Raw genomic sequence first — 17,790 nt, 5'->3', positions numbered from 1 at the left:
TTGTGTTTTCCAATATTTGGAGTCTTAATAATCAAAGCTTTAGTGAACAATAAATGACTGTTTATAAACTACGTATTGTTCTGATAATGATCTGAATGTAAATATCTGATTTGTGTTTCCATTTCTGACACATGTAAACATTTGTGTAGAAGTGAATAAGGCTGAATAAACAAAGAGAAAAATAAAAGATTGAGTTTTTATTCTTCATAAGAATCACATTTTATGTCTGCAATGCATCTGATGTACATTCACCTGTATTACAGATATTCAAAAACTGAACTGAAAAAGTATAAAAGATTTGAAGACCTCATTCATTGTATTCATTTAAGACATAATTTGACAAACAGTAAACTAAGTATCTGACTCGTCCGCGAAGTTGGGATTGGCAAAAGTAGGCTGTAACAGAAAGTACATGTTAAGTTATAAGAATATGTTCCTGTTCTGTTTTATCCCTGTAGTTAACTTACCACATCAACCTTTGGAGTATTTCTCATAGTTGTTGGCAGGCTGAAGGTGTTAAATTTATATCCACGGACACTAATGGCATAGTACAACAGTCCACCAATCAGGCAGACAAATAAAATGGCCCCAATGATGGCACCAGCAATCAGCCCAGCGTCTCCAGAAAAACAAACACTGGTTTACATGTGCCAAATAAAAATGAAAGGAATGTTTGTTTTAAACACTTACTACTGACACCTGGGCCATCTGTGGGGAAAATAGGATTTCCTCCGTCATCTGTGCTGTGATCTGCAAGTGAAAAACACAAATAAGTAAAAAAAAAAGAAATGGGTTATAGTACAATTATATACAGCATAAAAAAGAAAATCGTACACTGGCGATGGCGACATGCGAATCCTCTCTTCAGTAGGCAGTTGTTGTCATTCCAATGTCCGTCATGATACATCTCCACACAGTTCTCTTCGGCTACCTCCCCGGGATGGAAGGCTGCATTGGGTTCACCCTGAGCCCAGTTAACAAATCCCATAGATGTCTTATCGGTCCATCCCCAGCCAACTGCGTTACACAGAAAATAAATGATCATGTTTGTTTCATTTGAGAGAATGTGCTTGGCGGTGGGGGCTTACAGTTTTGATCCCGTGTGAGGCCAATCCAGACGTGGTGCTCTTTGGTGTAGTTGAGTTTTCTTATGAACTCTACCTCCGCTCGACTGTGGACAGAAGCCAATTCGGTCTTTATCGCCTGGCAGTAGTGTCTCGCGTCTGGCCAGGAAAAGCCCGTCGGACCATTGTAAACAAAGTAACAGTGGTGTCCGTATGGTGCAAAGCCCGGCAGGCACTTTCCACTTCCAGGAGCATGAGTGGGAGGGGGGCTTTCTGGTGGGCAATAACATCCAAAGCATAACAATACAGCCACCAATGATGGACATTTTTAAGTTTTACCTTTCGAGATCTTGCAGATGTACGGCTTGGCGTCGTCACACTTGGTGTCATTCCAGGTTCCATGAAAGAACGGCGACGCGTGCATACTCACACAGCCCTCGCCCGCGTTGTTAGTCGGCTCCCCCGGCCCCCACTGGGTGAAGAAAACTGGCCAACCATCTGTCCACGTGTACGAGCTGTCATCCTGCCAATCAAACCATTACGTTAACGTTTGACACTATTGTTCACGAAATGTTTTGTTCCCTTTAATGTGGAATTTATGTGAAAAAAGCTTAAAGTACATATGACACTTTAGAGACAATTTTTGTTAAAACATAGTTAACATGATTGTATTTAAGAGCTATATTTGGCTAAAGATTGTACTTTCTTTAGTTTGGCCATTTTTGTGATTTCGGTTTATAGTTTCACTTCCTTATTGGACACCGACAGGAAGTGACATAGATACAGACGGCGTCTCTGGAATCTCCCATATGTGGTCATTTTTGAAAACGGTTAAGGAGGAAAACAATTTGGAGAAAAATTCTTTAATTATTCAAAAACTACTTTAACAAATGCAGAATTATGAATATAGTTTTCTACTAAATAAAGATACAAAGACATGGAGAGGAGCAAAGTGGTTCAACGGCCCATAAATACATAAAAAGGGAGAATGCAAACTTGATGCTTCATGTCGTACTGCTGTTTTTTTTTCACTTCTACTGAACAATCTGCGGTGAATAAACATCCACATGGACCCGATTCAGACTTGACTTATTTGTGTGTGATAAATACGTTTATATTACGCCAGAAAATGGTTAAAAAACAGTGAAAAATGGTATTTCCTGGGGGTAATGCAAGTGTTAATGGGATGATTGGGGGGTCTTTCATCTCCCCCTGGGGTCTCTGGCTAAAAAAACACACTTGCAGCTTTCCCTGCTCCGACCCGGTGGCACCAATTCACACTAATGGAATCACGAAGAAGAAGTTAACAGGCAAAGCTAACTGTGGGCTAGCACCACTTAAACAGTATTTACAGTAAAGTTTGAGTGAAAAAAAATGATCTCCATTGTGTATTTGGATGTACAATATCCCTCTGTCCCTTTGTCTTTTCTGTCAGTGTAGTATTTACTCTCACGGACAATTAATGAGTAAAAAAAACGCAACTTGCTGCAGTGGCACTTATGGCCTCTAGGGGCATGAGTTACTTAGTTCTGCTTTAAGAAATGCGCAATTAGTTCAGTTTTAGTAATGATTTTTCTTATTTTTATTATTGTATTATTTAAGACGGGTTTTTTCCCCTCTCATATCTGCAGCTTTTTACCAGCTGCCAATGATATCACCTACTGATAGTTGCTATAAGTAAGTTTGTCATTGTTGTGTTTCCTGTGAATGCTCATAATGTTGAGTATTACTTTGCGCTTGAGTCCAATCCAGGCGTCAGCTTTTCCCTGCAGGACGACCCCAGCCACAAACGCCTGGTCGTAGCTCATGTCGATGCTCGCCAGGTTGCCTCCTTCCTGATCACATGCTTTCTGAGCTGCATCCCAGGTGGCTGCCTCTTCCACCAACTTGTAGCAGTTAAGGTACCAAGATATGTATCCGGATGGACACGGACTGGCTGTGGGTGGTGGAGGGGCGATGCTGCTTGCTGAAAAAAAAGCGAAAGGTGAACTTGAGTGAGGATTGCTGTAGGTAACGCATTCTAGGTTGAGATAGTTGACACACATTTCTTTCTGGAACAGGCAAAACTCTGCTCCTTGTGGCAGGCGTCATCATTCCACTTCCCACTAACTAGGTGGTGATGGGTCACTGCCACACAGTGCTCCTGTAGAATACAAAGAAAGAGTTTAAAGCAAATTTTGAAATTCACTTTTTGTCGATATTAATTCTCACCGCTCCCCCTGCATTGTTCGGCTCGTTCTCATTCCAGTTCGTGTACAGCACAGGGCTGACCCCATCGCTCCAGGCGTACTGATTTTCAACCAGGAGGTCTGACAGGCCAATCCATGTGGGACGCTGCAAGTCCCTGAGATAACTCGCCACAAAATCTAGAAGACAGAGTTCAAATTGTCCACTGCATCTGAATCAACCCAGACAGCTGTCATTTACACACCGTTCTCATATTGGTTGTCGATCACTGCCAGCTCTCCTCCCTGCTCCTTGCACCAGCTTCGTGCATAAGACCAGTTTGCTTTAATGTCGTTTTTCTTTCCTTTAAACATGAAGCATTTGTTGTTGAAGCGTAGCCAATCTGGAAAACAGAGTAAAGGAATTAGCATGGTGCATTATTGTTATTATAACATTCATAAACAAATGATAATATGCAGCTACTCTATGTAACCATAGTACATAAATAAGCACCTGCAGGACAGTTGCCTTCCCAGGGCTGTGTCGGCGGGGGAGGGGTGTGGTGATCTCCGGGGAGCTTCTTGCAGACGTACCCTCCCATCCGACCACAGTTTGCATCATTCCAGCCACCTGTTCAAAAGACACTTCAGTATTGTAATTGTTCTTCATTTATTTTATGTAGCTAAGACCATTTGAATTTGTTTTATAAAATACAGTGTTACATAGAATCTGGACAGTTTACCCTGATTCCGATTCATCTGAACACACTGTTCTTCCCCATTTGCATTGTTTGGTTCACCGGGAGACCAGTGGGTATAAGACACTGGGGAAAAATCCACCCACCTTTTGAAAGAAAAGCATTTGTTAAGTCCATACAGGGAATTAAACTACAAAAACACAAAAATCATGGCATACATGTATTGTCCATTTGCAATGCCAAACATTCTCATTCCTATCCAGGCTGCGGCAACATCTCCAGTTCCCACCTGTAACAATGATCAATGAATTTTCTTCATCGTCCAGTGATTAAAATAGCCTCTAATGATGTTCTTTATTACCATGCTGTTGACATAGGCTTGTTCGTCTTTGTTATGAATAGAAACCAGTGTTGCACGCTCAGTATAGCAGCGAACCATTGCTGTGTGGAAATCCACTACATCAGTGTCATTATAGTAGTAACAAATGTTGTTGTTCTTCCTCCATCCAGGGTTACTGCCACAGTCAGGAGCTACGCAACAAAAACGTTTTAGTATCACAAAAAAAGTGACATGAGATGCTTTTGCTCTCTTTACAGGAGAGGCATAGTTTTGCCACTGTATACCTGGTACCGGAGGAGGGGGTACTGGGGGTAAGATGGGGGTCTGTCCTTTAGTAATCCTGCAGATCCAGTCCTGATGGGCATCACAGTTGAGGTCGTTCCACCAGGAGGCGGTCCCATTTGTGCTGCTCACCATTTCCACACAGTCCTCCCGACCCTCATGGTTATTAGGCTCTCCGTGAGCCCAGTTTGTGTGAGACAGTGGTGTGCCGTCACTCCAAGAGTAGCCTGGGTTATGATGGAGAATCAATGTTCTTTATCAGAGTGGTTTCTAATTCTGGTATGTGCATTACGGTCATACTGGTGCTTCTTCAGGTGGTACTCAGGGTCATGATTTTAGACTTTATTCATCTCAATAAGGGATTATTTCATTGATGCTTTCGTCATGCTTATAAGTGAAGAGTTTTTTGTTTTTTTTGTTTACACCCCGTTTAATTTAGGTCTATTTCAAACCCTTTTTTTGACCCACCCTGTTCTGATCTTGATTTAGGCCTATACTCAAAATAACAAATATTATCTGTAAGAGGTATTATCACAGTAAGTGGCACTTTATGTGAAAAGTTTAATTCTTATTGTAAATAGAGTATCTGCAACAAGGAAATAAATTAAAGCAATTAAATTGCTAAAATAAAAGTAAATACCTCCTTCTGTGGGGTTGCTCTTGAGACCAATCCATTTGCTGGTGCCTTTGCTGTACAGGGCTAAGAACTCCTCCTCTTCCTGGTTGTGGATGCTGACCAGATCTGCTCCTCTGGAAACACAGTCTTCATATGCTGCCTGCCAGCTCTTCTTTTGGGACCAGTCCACATTATGGAAAAGCTTCGACATTTGACATAAGTAACATTTTAGAGTCACATTTTGACCATTCGCTGCTGAATGTAATACTAGAGGGCAGTAACCTTTAAATATTTGTTTGTAAAGGAATTCAACTTCATGTATTTATGCTCAATAATGGGGTGAAGGTTTTTTACAAAACTTAAACATAATTAAAGCTATAACCACAGTTCTGAACAAATTCAGCCATGAAGCTGTTTTGTGGTATTATGTAAATCTGCTATTTGAAGTAAGTGAACAGTGATTGAAATGTACTGAGTAGAAGCACCTTGTAGCAGTTCCTGAAGTGCGGCTTAGCAGTCCAGCCTGTGGCACAGCCCTGAGCGGGAGGTGGTGTTGGGGCCTTGGTGGGAGGAGTGATATCCGGGCGGGGTTTCTCACAAATGAAAGCAAATTTTTCTAAACACTGCTTATCATCCCAAAAACCACCAATCTGACCTGAGGTCATAGCCACGCACGTGCCATCTCCATTATCTAGGATGCAGAATCAAAGTACTTAGTTTATGTTGAACTCTACAATCAGCCTCTTTTCCATGTATGCACCTGGTTGGTCTCTGTCCCAGTGGGTAAAGGTTAGAGGTGCTCCATTGTCCCAGATGTAATCTACACCTCCTGTAGCTCCTCCTCGAGCCCGAAGGCCAATCCACCAGAATCCAGTCTTACCAGTGAGCATCACGGTGAAGTGGGACTGCTCATAACTGCACCAAAGCATCTGTCGTCATGTATCCTGTTTTAATCCTTTTCAATGTTCACATTTTCTGTGTTAACTCACATGTCTCCAACATGTACTAAGAAGCTGTCCTGATCTTTACAAAATGTTTTGGCATCTTCCCAGCTTCTAGCCGTTTCCTCCATCCAGTAGCAAGCGTATGCATATGCATTCCAACCCTGAAATTGTCGACATAATGAGCATAACAGTTTGAAAAGGTTGCATTTCAATAAAAAACACAGGCAGCGCTATACCTGAGGACATCCATACTCAGTGGGTTGGACTGAGGGCACAGGGTAATGTGCTTTAGGTATTTTGCAAATATAAGTATTAAGTTCTGTGCAAGAAACATCGTTCCAGCGCCCAGTCTGTGTAATACAAATAGAAATATGTGTTAGAGTTTCTTTTGCTGGGTTTAAATTGCAGAGACAGACGTCACTCACAGTGTGCAACATTTCAACACAGTCCTCACTGAATCCATCATGATTATTGGGTTCTCCTGGAGCCCAGTAGGTAAAGCTGACCAGATGTCGATCAGACCAGGTGAAGAGACCAGAGAACTCCAAGTCGTTCAGCCCAGTCCACACATCACTGGTCTCTGCAGAGGAAACACAAAAGCAGGAAAATGTAGAGTACGTTTTGTCAAGAGTCTCTGTCAACAATTGAGTCTTACCCAGATAAAGGTAACTTTCCAGCCACATCTGCTCCGTTATCGACAGAATAGATATTAGTTCAGCTCCAGCAGTCCTGCAGGCCTTCTGGGCATCATGCCAGGTCTTTTTGTCCATAGATGGTTTGTAGCAAAAATCTCCAAATTCGTACCAATCAAGTCCGGGACACCTCACGTCTGTAACGATTTTGCACATGCAAAAATAAATCTGCATATGTGGATTTTAACTACATTAACCAACCCAACTTACCGCCGTCAGCAAATGAATAAGAGACTCCGTAATCGCCATTATATCTGTAAGGATGTCATTGGGTTTGAATTAAATATGATTCAAAACCTAAATGGAAACACTAAACTTACTCTCTAGAGGTAATGCCATTCCTGGTGGAACCTGGGTAAAAACTTTGTCCTTCTCCTTTCAACAGAGTGCATTCCCCTCCGATGTCATCAACTATCACTCCAGCGTGGATCGCTGCTGCGCAAATGTTTGAGTCCTGAGAGAAAAATTCATGACCATTAACAGTATTTCCAGCATTGTTCATGTTCCTCTGTACTTGTGTCCATCATACAGAGGGTGTTGTACAGAGACATTAACGTACACCACGATAGACTGAAGTCCCAAAGACACTGTAGGGCGCCTTTGCGCAGGCAGCAGGACAATGAACACTGGAAGAAAAATAAATCACACATTGGTAAGGTATTTGTGATATCCAACAATCTAGTGAAACAGATTTCACTCACGTCATTTTATCATTTGCAAAACTGAAGATGGGCTTGTTGGCACAATTAAGCGCATCTGTTGAGACAGCACATGTTTGAACCTCCCCCCAAAACAATGTCTTCAGTTTAGATCTTAAACCATGTAAATTGTAAGTCATCCAGGTGTTTAAAGGGATATTTCAGGATTTTGACATAGGTTATCCAGACTGTTGTTGATTTCTGAGATTTGATTTGATTTTTTTTCATGCAGAGTTTAGTGGTGCTCAGCTAGTGCTAGGCTAGTGCATGTCTATGGTAACTAGTAGCCCACATTAAAAACAGTCTGGCCCAAGCACAGAGCCACTGAGGCAAATCACTTACAACACCAAACTACCCATATAAATGTATGTGTTAAAAGGGCTAGATGCAAGTTAGCCATTTTATACTCACTACTGCCACCTCAGGTCATATGTGTAACTGCACTTTCTATATTAAGCTTGTGCATGACGGCAATTCGGACCCGGAGTAACACCATCTTTAGTGACAGTGCAGGATTTTTGAGGCAGTTGTGGTGAACAGGTCTGGGCTCATTCTACACATTAGGACATTGTTGGAACATATAGGGGGAGGAAAATACTTAATTTTAACATTTTTAAACTCCGTATAGGCCATTTTACATTTAAAATAACTTATGTTTGAGCAGCATCAGCTTCCTGGTTGTAAGCTACGAGTGATCTGCTAGGTTGCCGGATCTACAGTAGTTTGTTACAACACGTGGAATTCACAAAGGAGCTTTCTACGAATCAGATATGGCAACGTTTGGAGGACGACACCATGATTTTGAAGAGGTTTTAAATGCAGGCTACTAGTTACCATAGACATGCACTAGCCTAGCACTAGCACCACTAAACTCTTCAAATATAAGGACTGTGTGAATAAAAAATATATATATCTCCAGAAATCAGCAACACTCTGGATAACTAGGAAATGAGGCCCTAAGTAAAAAATCCTGAAATATCCCTTTAATGATATTTTTATATAAGTTAAAATGCCAACGTTTCACTCTCCATCCAGGAAGACTTCTCTTGGCATGGAAACGTGTGTCCACATTTAAGATTGAATATAGTTAATAGGAAACACATTGTTCTTACAGTTAGGTGTGCATCCTAAGATGTCAAAGCGAAGGCCTGCCTGCCCGTTGTAATCTAGAGGCATGATGCGGATGTACTGAGCTGACGCTGGAGTGCCCAGAAGCTGGGTCTCAACTGTATTTCTGTCAGTAGAGCCTGGGAAAAACTATAAACAAAACAAACATATAACAGTAATGTGTTGCCATGGTCTACAAAAGGGCATGTTTTCCATTGAAACTACATAGAAGTCCACTAGTCTGAATAAAGCCATACCTCTCCATCTGCAGTGTAGTCTTTCCAGGTCACTCCATCCACACTGTGCTGAATTTTAAATGTGGTTACCCAGTGATCATTTTGGGGGCAACCCTGAAGTACAATCCCAGTCACTTTCTTTGACTGTCCCAGATTTACTTGAATCCAACTAGAAGATGCTGTGGTTTGGAAAATGAAATGGTTAAATAAGTAATTATGTCAAAATTCGGGTTTAAGTGCGACATACCTGATCCTGACGGCATCCAACAAGAGTTTCCATTCAATCGAGCTTTATCAGGGGTGTTAAAACCCAGAGAGGATGATGCTGAAAGCTGAGTATCCGTGATATTTCCATGTTCAACACCAAGGCCATGCAGACACACTAAACAAACACAGCCAAAAACATCAGCTTCTATGCATTTTAGTGGCTTTGCTGAAATTCATCGCTTATACTGACCTTTCTGTTCACAGCTGTATGTGATCTCCAGGTATTTGGAAATTGTGGGGCAAGGATCGTCATCCACGTGAGCATACGCAAAGCAGAACTGGTGGTTGTCACAATTCTTCCTGTACATTGGTAGAACGCCGTCCACGGTGCAAGAACCTGCAGCAGATGCACGTGATGCAGTCAAGCACTTGGAGAGTTCATGCTGTAAGATCATTTGTAATATGGTTCACCACCTTCAGCAGAACCAATGTGGGGACAAATATCATCGCTCCTCCGTCCATAGAAAGCAGACTGAATGTTAATAACACTCTCATGTGGGCAGTGGAGAACAGCATTGGAACCCTGGCAGACCAGAGCTGTCATGAAGCCTAAAGCCAAAACCGACAGAGCATGAAATGAATGCAACAGACCGCAACAGTGTAATGTCCAATTCAATGCATTTATATTAGCGCTTTTTGTGTCTAATTTACATAAAACCACCATGCATAAAAAACTTCAAAGAAATGGTGCCGTACCATCGTGAGGAGGCGGCGGCACCGGGGTTCTTCCTACATGTGAGAACAGCATCAGTGAAACAGTACTTTAGCGTCACGATCATTAGGAAAGACAGATCACCTCTCTTCTCACAGATGTATCCTCTCTTGTTTTCACAGTTGTCATCGTTCCAGTATCCGCCGTTTATAAGAATAGACAGGCAGTCCTCCCCAAAGTGGTCATCTGGGTTGCCTGGGTTAGACCAAACATATACTTTGTTAATTTTTTATAAACTACTGTATTGTTGTTTTCGTTTTCACTTTTATGAACCTGCATTCCAGTGAATGTATCTGAATGGCGAACCATCAGTCCACTCCCAACCCCCTTCTGTGATGGAGTCATGGCCTCCCATCCACAGGGAGATCCCCGTCGGACTTTGCTGGGCAACACCTGCAATGAAGTGAAATCTCATTTATAATTATGCAAAATATTTCTCTCTCACAGTTTCCAAGCCTCTAATTAATATATCCATTTGAAAAAGGTCAATACACCCAGACTCGCACATCGCCACATTTTCATGATCATATATTTGGTAAAGCAATATCCAAAAACCCACAAAACAATCACTTCGGTCTTCCATCTTATTGACATTTAAATGTTTTTTGCCAACACAGTCTAAAACAACTACTGTATAAAAACATTGATAATACAAAAAGGAAATGGTAAACGGACTCAAGTTAGATAGTGCTTTTCTACCAGTCACTCATTCACTCTCTCATTCTTTTCTGTGTCTTGGAATCATCTTGGGACGCCCACTCAGTGCCTCGAGGCCCGACACGAACAATATGAAAGAACAGCCTTCGTAATCACACACATGGCCAGACTTTAGAGAACGCACCATGTATAAAGCCCTGTTCGAAGGGATCAGTGATGCTGACGAGGTCTCCCCCCTGGTTCACACAGTCGGCCCGAGCCTCCGCCCATGTCCTCATTGACAGGAAGTTGAACAGGTAGCAGAAGTCATTAAAGGGGTCAGACATCCATGAGCCGCACTTTTCATTCCACCCTGAAACGACACACTGCATCACACCGGCTCATAGACATTCACCCGACAATGTAAAAAGATATTATGCATGACTTCAGATCAAACTAACCTGGTCCTGAGGTTGGAGGCTGTGGAGGTGGGCCTTGTCCCTTAGCTGGTGTTAATAAAATGTCATGTCAACCAAAACAAACCCAATATAGATGTAATCAAATAATAGGGCCAGAAAAGTTAACCTTTTTTGCAGATGAAGTTTTTTGTAGCTGTGCAGAAATCATCATTGAATGTTCCTGGCTCTTGATGACTCATTCCTCTGAGGTGCACACAATCCTCATTATTCTGCCAGTTGTCTGGTTGGTTTGGGCCCCAAGGAGTGAAATTCTGAACCAGATGACAAAAGACTTCAGAAATGTAAATAAAAATAAATGTATAGACCCTTTCGCTGCTTACATCATCAGTGACATCAACTGGAGGCAGGAAGTGATCAAGAGAAATCACATTAAACTAAACCTAGCGATAATAAGTGTAAAACTACAACTGGAAATGTGGTCCTGTTGTGGGTTAAGATGCAAGAACAAGAAGAATGAGTTTTGAGACAATAAAATACGGTTTATCTGATATTTTCAACAACAGTTAGACATTTGTTTATCGTTACTATGACAACAGCTACAATGGAAATAGATAGCCTAGTAATCTAGCTTCCCGCCTCCAGCTAAGCCCAGAATGTTGTACAAACAATTAAAGGGTCTATAATATGCATTGTTAAAAATGTGTTATCCCATCTAAAACGTATTGATCGCTCCTCGTGACATACCACAGTGGATCCATCAGTGTACACAAACTGGTTTTCAATATTCATGTCATTGAGGCCAATCCAGGCTTCTGCTGGCATATGCGCTGCACAACAATAATGTTAGGTGAGTATTTTGTTGGGTCACGTGACACCCTGAGACCTGTTAAGAAGCTGCACTATGCATGAGTCACACCTGTTACGAAACCGTGCTCTGCCTCGGAGTGGATGCTGACCAGATGGGCCTGCTCTTTGGTGCAATGAGTCTCAGCGTCCTGCCACTGCATCACTTCGTCTGTCTCAAACTGATAGCAGGAGTCCCCGTACAGCAGATACCCGGCATCACAGTGTGAGTCTGAATAATCCAACACACAAAACAATTAGCCCCAAACACAGCGATGCCATCAGACAGCGACTGTGAGCTGTACCGGGTGGAGCTGTTGGTTTGATGTTCTGACCCCCAGGCAGCTCACAAATGTAACCCAGGCTCTTGAAGCAGTTGGTCGTCTCCCATTTGCCCTCATAATTCCCTAGGATCAAATGAGTTTAGGTTAACCTCCACCTAACCGAGTGCATTTTCTCCAGTTCAGCTTTATCCTAATCCATAAGATCACTGCAGCCTATAGGCCAGTGTAACATCTGAAAGCTAAGACCTATAAAACTCATCTAAATGGAGCTTTTTCCTCGTGTTGCCGTCAGTTTTTAGACACTTTTTTACAATGCTTTTTTGTTGGGTTTTCATCATATTTTTGCCCCTTTTTCATAGTTTTTTGGTCACATTTTCGTCACATTCATCGCCTTTTCGTCTCGTTTTTGTCTAACACTTTATTCAAGAAGCTTTTCGATTTGGGTAAAGCCGACCTGGAGAAAAAGTGCCCGGTTAAAAGACACTCAATCACCAGAGTGTATTGTTTCAAACCTGTAAAGATCTGTCCACAGTCCCAAAAGCCTTCCGTGTTCCTCGGGAAACCAGGAGCGAAGTTTGAAAAGGCAAAACCACTTTTATCCACCCATTTGAATTCTCCATCTTGATACATGTCTGTTTGGGGATGAACACATTAGACAGTATTACATTTGACGTTGATATTCAGTGTTGTTAAAACAATACACGAAAGGGAGCAGTCGTTCAAACACATGCATTCCTGTATGCATTTCTAACTAACATAACAATCAGGAAAATAAAATAGATTAAATTGCATTGCACTTCATACCTACTAAACCAATCCAAATGTCGGGAATGTCCACATGGTGAAAGTCTGGGAGTCTTCCATTGATGAAAAACTGCTCTTCTTGACTGAAAAATAAAAATGGAAATTCTATGCTTTCTGTACACAGTCTGTGACAGTTCTACACTATGAATGAATGAATGGATGAATGAATGAATGAATGAATGAATGAATGAATGACTGGTGAGTAACAAAACTCACCTCTACAGAAATCAATGAGAACAAAAGCAAACTTGTGAGCTCTCTTTCAAAGCAGTACTAAGTAACTCATGCCCCTAGAGGCCATAAGCGCCACTGCAGGTGTCGTAGCATGTTGTGTTTTTTTACTCACTAATTGTCCGTGAGAGTAAATACTACGCTGACAGAAAAGACAAAGGGACAGAGGGATATTGTTCATCCAATTACACAATGGAGATCATTTTTTTCACTCAAACTTGGCTGTAAATACTGTTTAAGTGGCGCTAGCCCACGGTTAGCCTGTTAGCTTCTTCTTTGTGATTCCATTAGTGTGTATTGGGGCCTCCGACCCGTAAGCAGTCAAGTTGCAACTGTGGTTTTCTGGCCAGAGACACCAGGGGGAGATGAAAGACCCCCCAATCATCCCATTAACACTTGTATTACCCCCACAGGGACTACGAAAAGGATTTATTAAGGTAAGTTACTTAGCACAACCCCACTGCCTACTCAAACCACAATTTAATGACATACATTTCCTGCAATCACAATTGTAATGCTAAGATCCTGCTGTGATTTACCTGTTTATAATAAGTAAGTGGGCCTGCATGTCGGAGCACTTGGTGAACGCTTCATGCCACGTCGTCAGAAGGTTTGTGTTACTGACTAACCAGTAACAACTGCCATTGAAGCTCAGCCAACCAGCAGGACAGAGAGCTGCAGACACACATTCAGAAGGTTCAGGAACTTTTCACACCCCTGAAGCCTTTAGAGAGTTTAAAATTATAATTATTCTTAAAACAAACTACAATGAAACGTAAATCAAGTAGAAGTACATCAGAATTACACATAATCAGACAGTAATAATCAATAGTAGCAATTCATAATTAAAATGGCTTACTGTTCAAGGGTCGTTTGCACATGTAAGGCCGTTCATACCGACACACATGAGATCTCCATTTCCCAAATTCTTCAGACGGGTCTTTGATGATGGCAGCGCATGAGCCTACCTGTGGGTCCCTGCACCAGAAAGCACCCGTTTTAACTCCCCCGTGTGTCAGACAGCGCACAAGTGGGTGGAGCATATTCAAAACATGTACTCAGGTAAGTAATAACTATAGAATCAAGACAAAGTAGTGTGAGACATGTTTTACTTACGGGGCTGGTTCGTTCTCACCCCAGTTTGTAAACGTGGATGTTTGAGCGTCGGCCCAGACGAACTGTGTGTTACCGTCTTCAACTTGACATGAGATCTTGTTGCATTTCTGAATGTGGACATACCGTAATGAAATACTGGGGAAGAAATCAATCCAAACATTAAAACTCACAGCACCCATGATCTCACCAGTGTGGACAGTCCGATCCAGAGGTCAGTGTAGGAGGGGTCCAGCCTCCCCACCACATACTGCTCTTCCTCCTGTGATGTGATGGACACGAGGTCTCCCCCCTCCTGCACACAGTCGTGCCTCGCTTCTGTCCAGCTCTTTCTTGTGTCAGCTTTGAGCTTGTAGCAGTTGGAGCCGTATGGTGCCCAGCCACTGGCCACGTCGCACCGTGGAACCGGGTTTTCTGAAGACAAGAAGATGATTGCATTGCATTGGTTTGGGAAGTAATTCTGTCTCTTTCCGCGTCTCTTTATAAGAATAAAACAACATAACAGCACCGGAACTCATGGTGGTCGTGCCAAATGCGCTCATTAGATTTGTTACAGAAACTTTACTGTATTCAATCACAACATCCCAAAGTGTTGTTGAAACTCTCGTCAGAGGTGTGGGTCTGACAAAGCAAAACATTATCGTCAACAAACTTTCTTAATGGGGGGAGTTTTTACACTTTGTATGTACACCCTTATAACACATTGTATACAGTTGTTACACTGTGTTCTCCTTCATTAAAACTTGTACTTTAAAGGGGCTAGATGCAAGTTAGTCATTTTATTCTCACTACTGCCACCTCAGGTCGTATGTGTAACTGCAGCTTCTATATTAAGCTTGTGCATGACGGCACTTCAGACTCTAATTAGCACCTTTCTGAGTGACAGTGCAGGATTTTAGAGGCAGTTGTGGTGAACAGGTCTGAGCTCATTCTACACATTAGGACATGGATGGAACATGCAGGGGGAGGAAAATACTTAGTTTTAACATTTTTAAACTCCGTATAATCCCTTTAAAGGAACAGGCCACCGTTTCTGCAAACTGAGATATGTTCTTACCTGAGCTTAGACGAGTTGATGTGTACCTGTCTGGTCTTTGTGCGTGTGCTCAGTCACCCAACAAATTCAAAGACAAGTAAGCATTTAGCCTCTCCCCCTCTCCTCTATGGGGCCAAACGGGGGTGCAGTTAAAAGTGACCAAGCTAGAAAATCAACATGTTTAATTTGGATCGTGAAACTACTCATGTAACTGTATTTAAATAGGGAAAACGTGGAAGAGCTTGGTCGCTTCTAACTTCACCCCTGCTTGGGTCCATAGAGGAGAGGAGGAGAGACAAAAGGCTAACAACATCTTTAGTCTTTGGACTGAGGGCATGCAGAAAGACCAGACAGGTACACATCAACTCGTCTAAGCTCAGGTAAGAGCATATCTCAGTATGGAAAAACGGTGGCCTGTTCCTTTAATGTGTCATTACCTGTATTACATGTGCATTTACTTTCTTGTTCCCTGTACCTACGCATGGGCTGTAATCTAAAGTGCTACGTTTTAAAGATCTAACATGGATTCCAGACATAAACCCAACATTATCATCCCTGATATTTCAGAAAGTGCAGGACAGGCCCACTACCTGTATCTAATTCCATGCTTGTTTTACCTTCAATATATTTGCAGATGTATTTTCTTTTGACCGCACAGTTTTCATCGTTCCAGTAGCCGTTACTGGATCCCACAACTTGGCCACAATCTTCATTATCCTGCCAGTTGTCAGGTTGACCCTGCCTCCATTGCCTGACACAAGAACACTTTGGTCAGACTCAGAAGGGACTGAAGCAGAAGGTCGAGTGACTTACGATAAGTGTTCAATAAAGGTAGTGCCATCGCTCCACTCCCACACGCCCTCAGTGATTTGATCTGTTAGGCCGATCCAGAAGATCTCAGACCCCAGTTGCGTCCTTAGCCAGAGCTACAAAACAAAACAAAGATATTAAGATGTTTCATATATATTTCAGCGTTTGTTCTTTGTCCCTCTCCCCCGGGCCCCCACAAGCACACACAAGCAGAACATTGTTGTATTTGTGGAATGTCTCACCCTCTCATGGATGTCCTGAATGCTCATGAGGTTGGTCTGCTGCCTCTGACAGAATAGATTAGCTTCATCCCATGTTTTTGTATCAGTGGAAAAAAAGTAACATTTACTTTCGTACTCCCTCCAGCCCGTCCGACACACGCCACGGGCTGTGAACACATGAAACACAGATTAAACTTTATATGCTGGTTAATACTTATTCATTAGTTTGTGCTATTATTGTTGAGCTGAAAAGATAAAAGAAAAACATTCTATGAATAGCCGAATTTGATCAGATTAGGAAATGATGGTACAATGAAGGTAGAAGTTTAATAATACCACTAATAATGATAATAATAAAAACATTTGACTCCATTCTCCATATTTGAGACCTTTGGCTGATTTTTTTTCCAATCATAAAATCCCAGTGCGTAAATAAACCTCTCAGTAATGTTTTACTTCAACAGTTTTAACAAGCACAGAGTCACATGTTTGGACCAGACTTTATTGGAAACTCTAGAGCTGCAAAATAGGACAGAGCCACAAACCAATTCATTCAAAACCTGTTTTTGAATAATATGTAGGAAAGATAAGAGAAAATAGAAGGGGAAGAAAAGAAGGAAAAGAAAAGGGGACGAAAGGGAAAAGAGCGAGGGATGAAGAGGAAGAAGATGAGTGGTTGATTGTTCTGAGCCTTTTATTTGTAAGATGGTTGTTTCCTTTTTGTTTGATAATGTGTGGTTCTTTTCTCTCTCTCTCTTAGCAAGTTGAGACTGTTATCTTATTTCTTTTTTCTTTCCCCTGGATTCACCCAGATATTTAAGGACCTAAAGATGGTACAGGTGAAACTCGGAACATTAGAATATTGTTTAAAAGTTCATTTATTTCTGTAATTCAACTTAAAATGTGAAACTAATACAAGATATAGACTCAGTGACACATGTCAAGCCTTTGTTTGTTATAATTTTGATGATTATGGCTCACAGTCCATTTTCAATATATTCTAATTTCAGGAGATTTTTAATTTGGGGTTTTTACAAGCTGAGCCATAATTATTAAAATAAAGGCCACACATATCTCACTTTGCTTTGTAATGAGTCTATTATACACCAGTTTCACAGTTTAAATTGAATATCAGAAATGAACGCACTTTTACATGAATAATTTTCCGAGTTCCATCTGTATTTGCGAGATCAAGATCATCTATAAAATATTTACAAAACAAACATTTTATTTGACACAAACAAAAAGTGTGACCAAAAATAACTGACATAATGTTCTTATAATTCACAAAACGATCAATAAATGCCACATTGGAGCTTTAGTCTCCGTATATTTGCTCTTCACAGATGCTGTGAAAATAACATCCAGAGACAGATTTAAAATAATTGAAGAAAAAAAAAAAGGACCTACCACAGACCAAGAGGGCAGCAAGGCTGTGCAGCAGCAGGGGAATCGCTTTCTTGTTCATATTTTCATCGAAAGCAGCAGCAGCTCAATACATTGTCCACGAGTCACCTCACAGCCTGGCACAAGTGTGGACGTCCAAAAAAACAACAGACACCGCTGTAGAGG

At 41.6% G+C, this 17,790-nt stretch overlaps 2 protein-coding genes and 3 long non-coding RNA genes across 5 annotated transcripts; all 5 read right to left on the bottom strand.

The window, feature by feature from the left end:
* Window positions 1-282: 282 nt before the first annotated feature.
* Window positions 283-6,577, bottom strand: LOC306959854 (macrophage mannose receptor 1). The gene is made up of 21 exons (XM_079552084.1): window positions 6,535-6,577; window positions 6,346-6,459; window positions 6,155-6,270; window positions 5,926-6,080; window positions 5,651-5,856; window positions 5,190-5,367; window positions 4,552-4,776; window positions 4,289-4,458; window positions 4,146-4,216; window positions 3,973-4,073; window positions 3,744-3,860; window positions 3,496-3,633; window positions 3,276-3,430; window positions 3,108-3,207; window positions 2,795-3,030; window positions 1,404-1,587; window positions 1,089-1,337; window positions 835-1,017; window positions 691-750; window positions 468-619; window positions 283-396 (listed from the first exon to the last, which is right to left on the bottom strand). Exons 1-21 carry the CDS (start codon window positions 6,544-6,546, stop codon window positions 352-354), a joined length of 2,967 nt encoding a protein of 988 aa, XP_079408210.1. The 5' UTR covers window positions 6,547-6,577; the 3' UTR covers window positions 283-351.
* Window positions 6,578-6,791: 214 nt separating this feature from the next.
* On the bottom strand, window positions 6,792-7,401 carry LOC306959780. Its single transcript, XR_013792644.1, has 4 exons — window positions 7,361-7,401; window positions 7,122-7,255; window positions 7,012-7,055; window positions 6,792-6,938 (listed from the first exon to the last, which is right to left on the bottom strand). It is a non-coding gene; the product is annotated as an uncharacterized lncRNA (long non-coding RNA).
* A 2,503-nt stretch (window positions 7,402-9,904) lies between these two features.
* LOC306959210 lies at window positions 9,905-10,743 on the bottom strand. Its single transcript, XR_013792606.1, has 3 exons — window positions 10,663-10,743; window positions 10,095-10,214; window positions 9,905-10,016 (listed from the first exon to the last, which is right to left on the bottom strand). It is a non-coding gene; the product is annotated as an uncharacterized lncRNA (long non-coding RNA).
* A 1,130-nt stretch (window positions 10,744-11,873) lies between these two features.
* Window positions 11,874-12,600, bottom strand: LOC306959882. The gene is made up of 3 exons (XR_013792654.1): window positions 12,516-12,600; window positions 12,025-12,126; window positions 11,874-11,951 (listed from the first exon to the last, which is right to left on the bottom strand). It is a non-coding gene; the product is annotated as an uncharacterized lncRNA (long non-coding RNA).
* Window positions 12,601-12,784: 184 nt separating this feature from the next.
* On the bottom strand, window positions 12,785-16,266 carry LOC306960014 (C-type mannose receptor 2-like; the record flags this gene model as incomplete). The annotated part of the gene is made up of 8 exons (XM_079552273.1): window positions 12,785-12,890; window positions 13,578-13,713; window positions 13,898-14,016; window positions 14,155-14,261; window positions 14,342-14,565; window positions 15,805-15,938; window positions 16,001-16,113; window positions 16,240-16,266. 8 exons carry the CDS (start codon window positions 16,264-16,266, stop codon window positions 12,785-12,787), a joined length of 966 nt encoding a protein of 321 aa, XP_079408399.1.
* Window positions 16,267-17,790: the final 1,524 nt, after the last annotated feature.

Source organism: Gobius niger, assembly GCF_951799975.1.
Source record: "Gobius niger genome assembly, chromosome: 2".
Lineage (NCBI taxonomy): Eukaryota > Metazoa > Chordata > Actinopteri > Gobiiformes > Gobiidae > Gobius > Gobius niger.
This window is presented reverse-complemented; position numbering and strand designations above follow the sequence as displayed.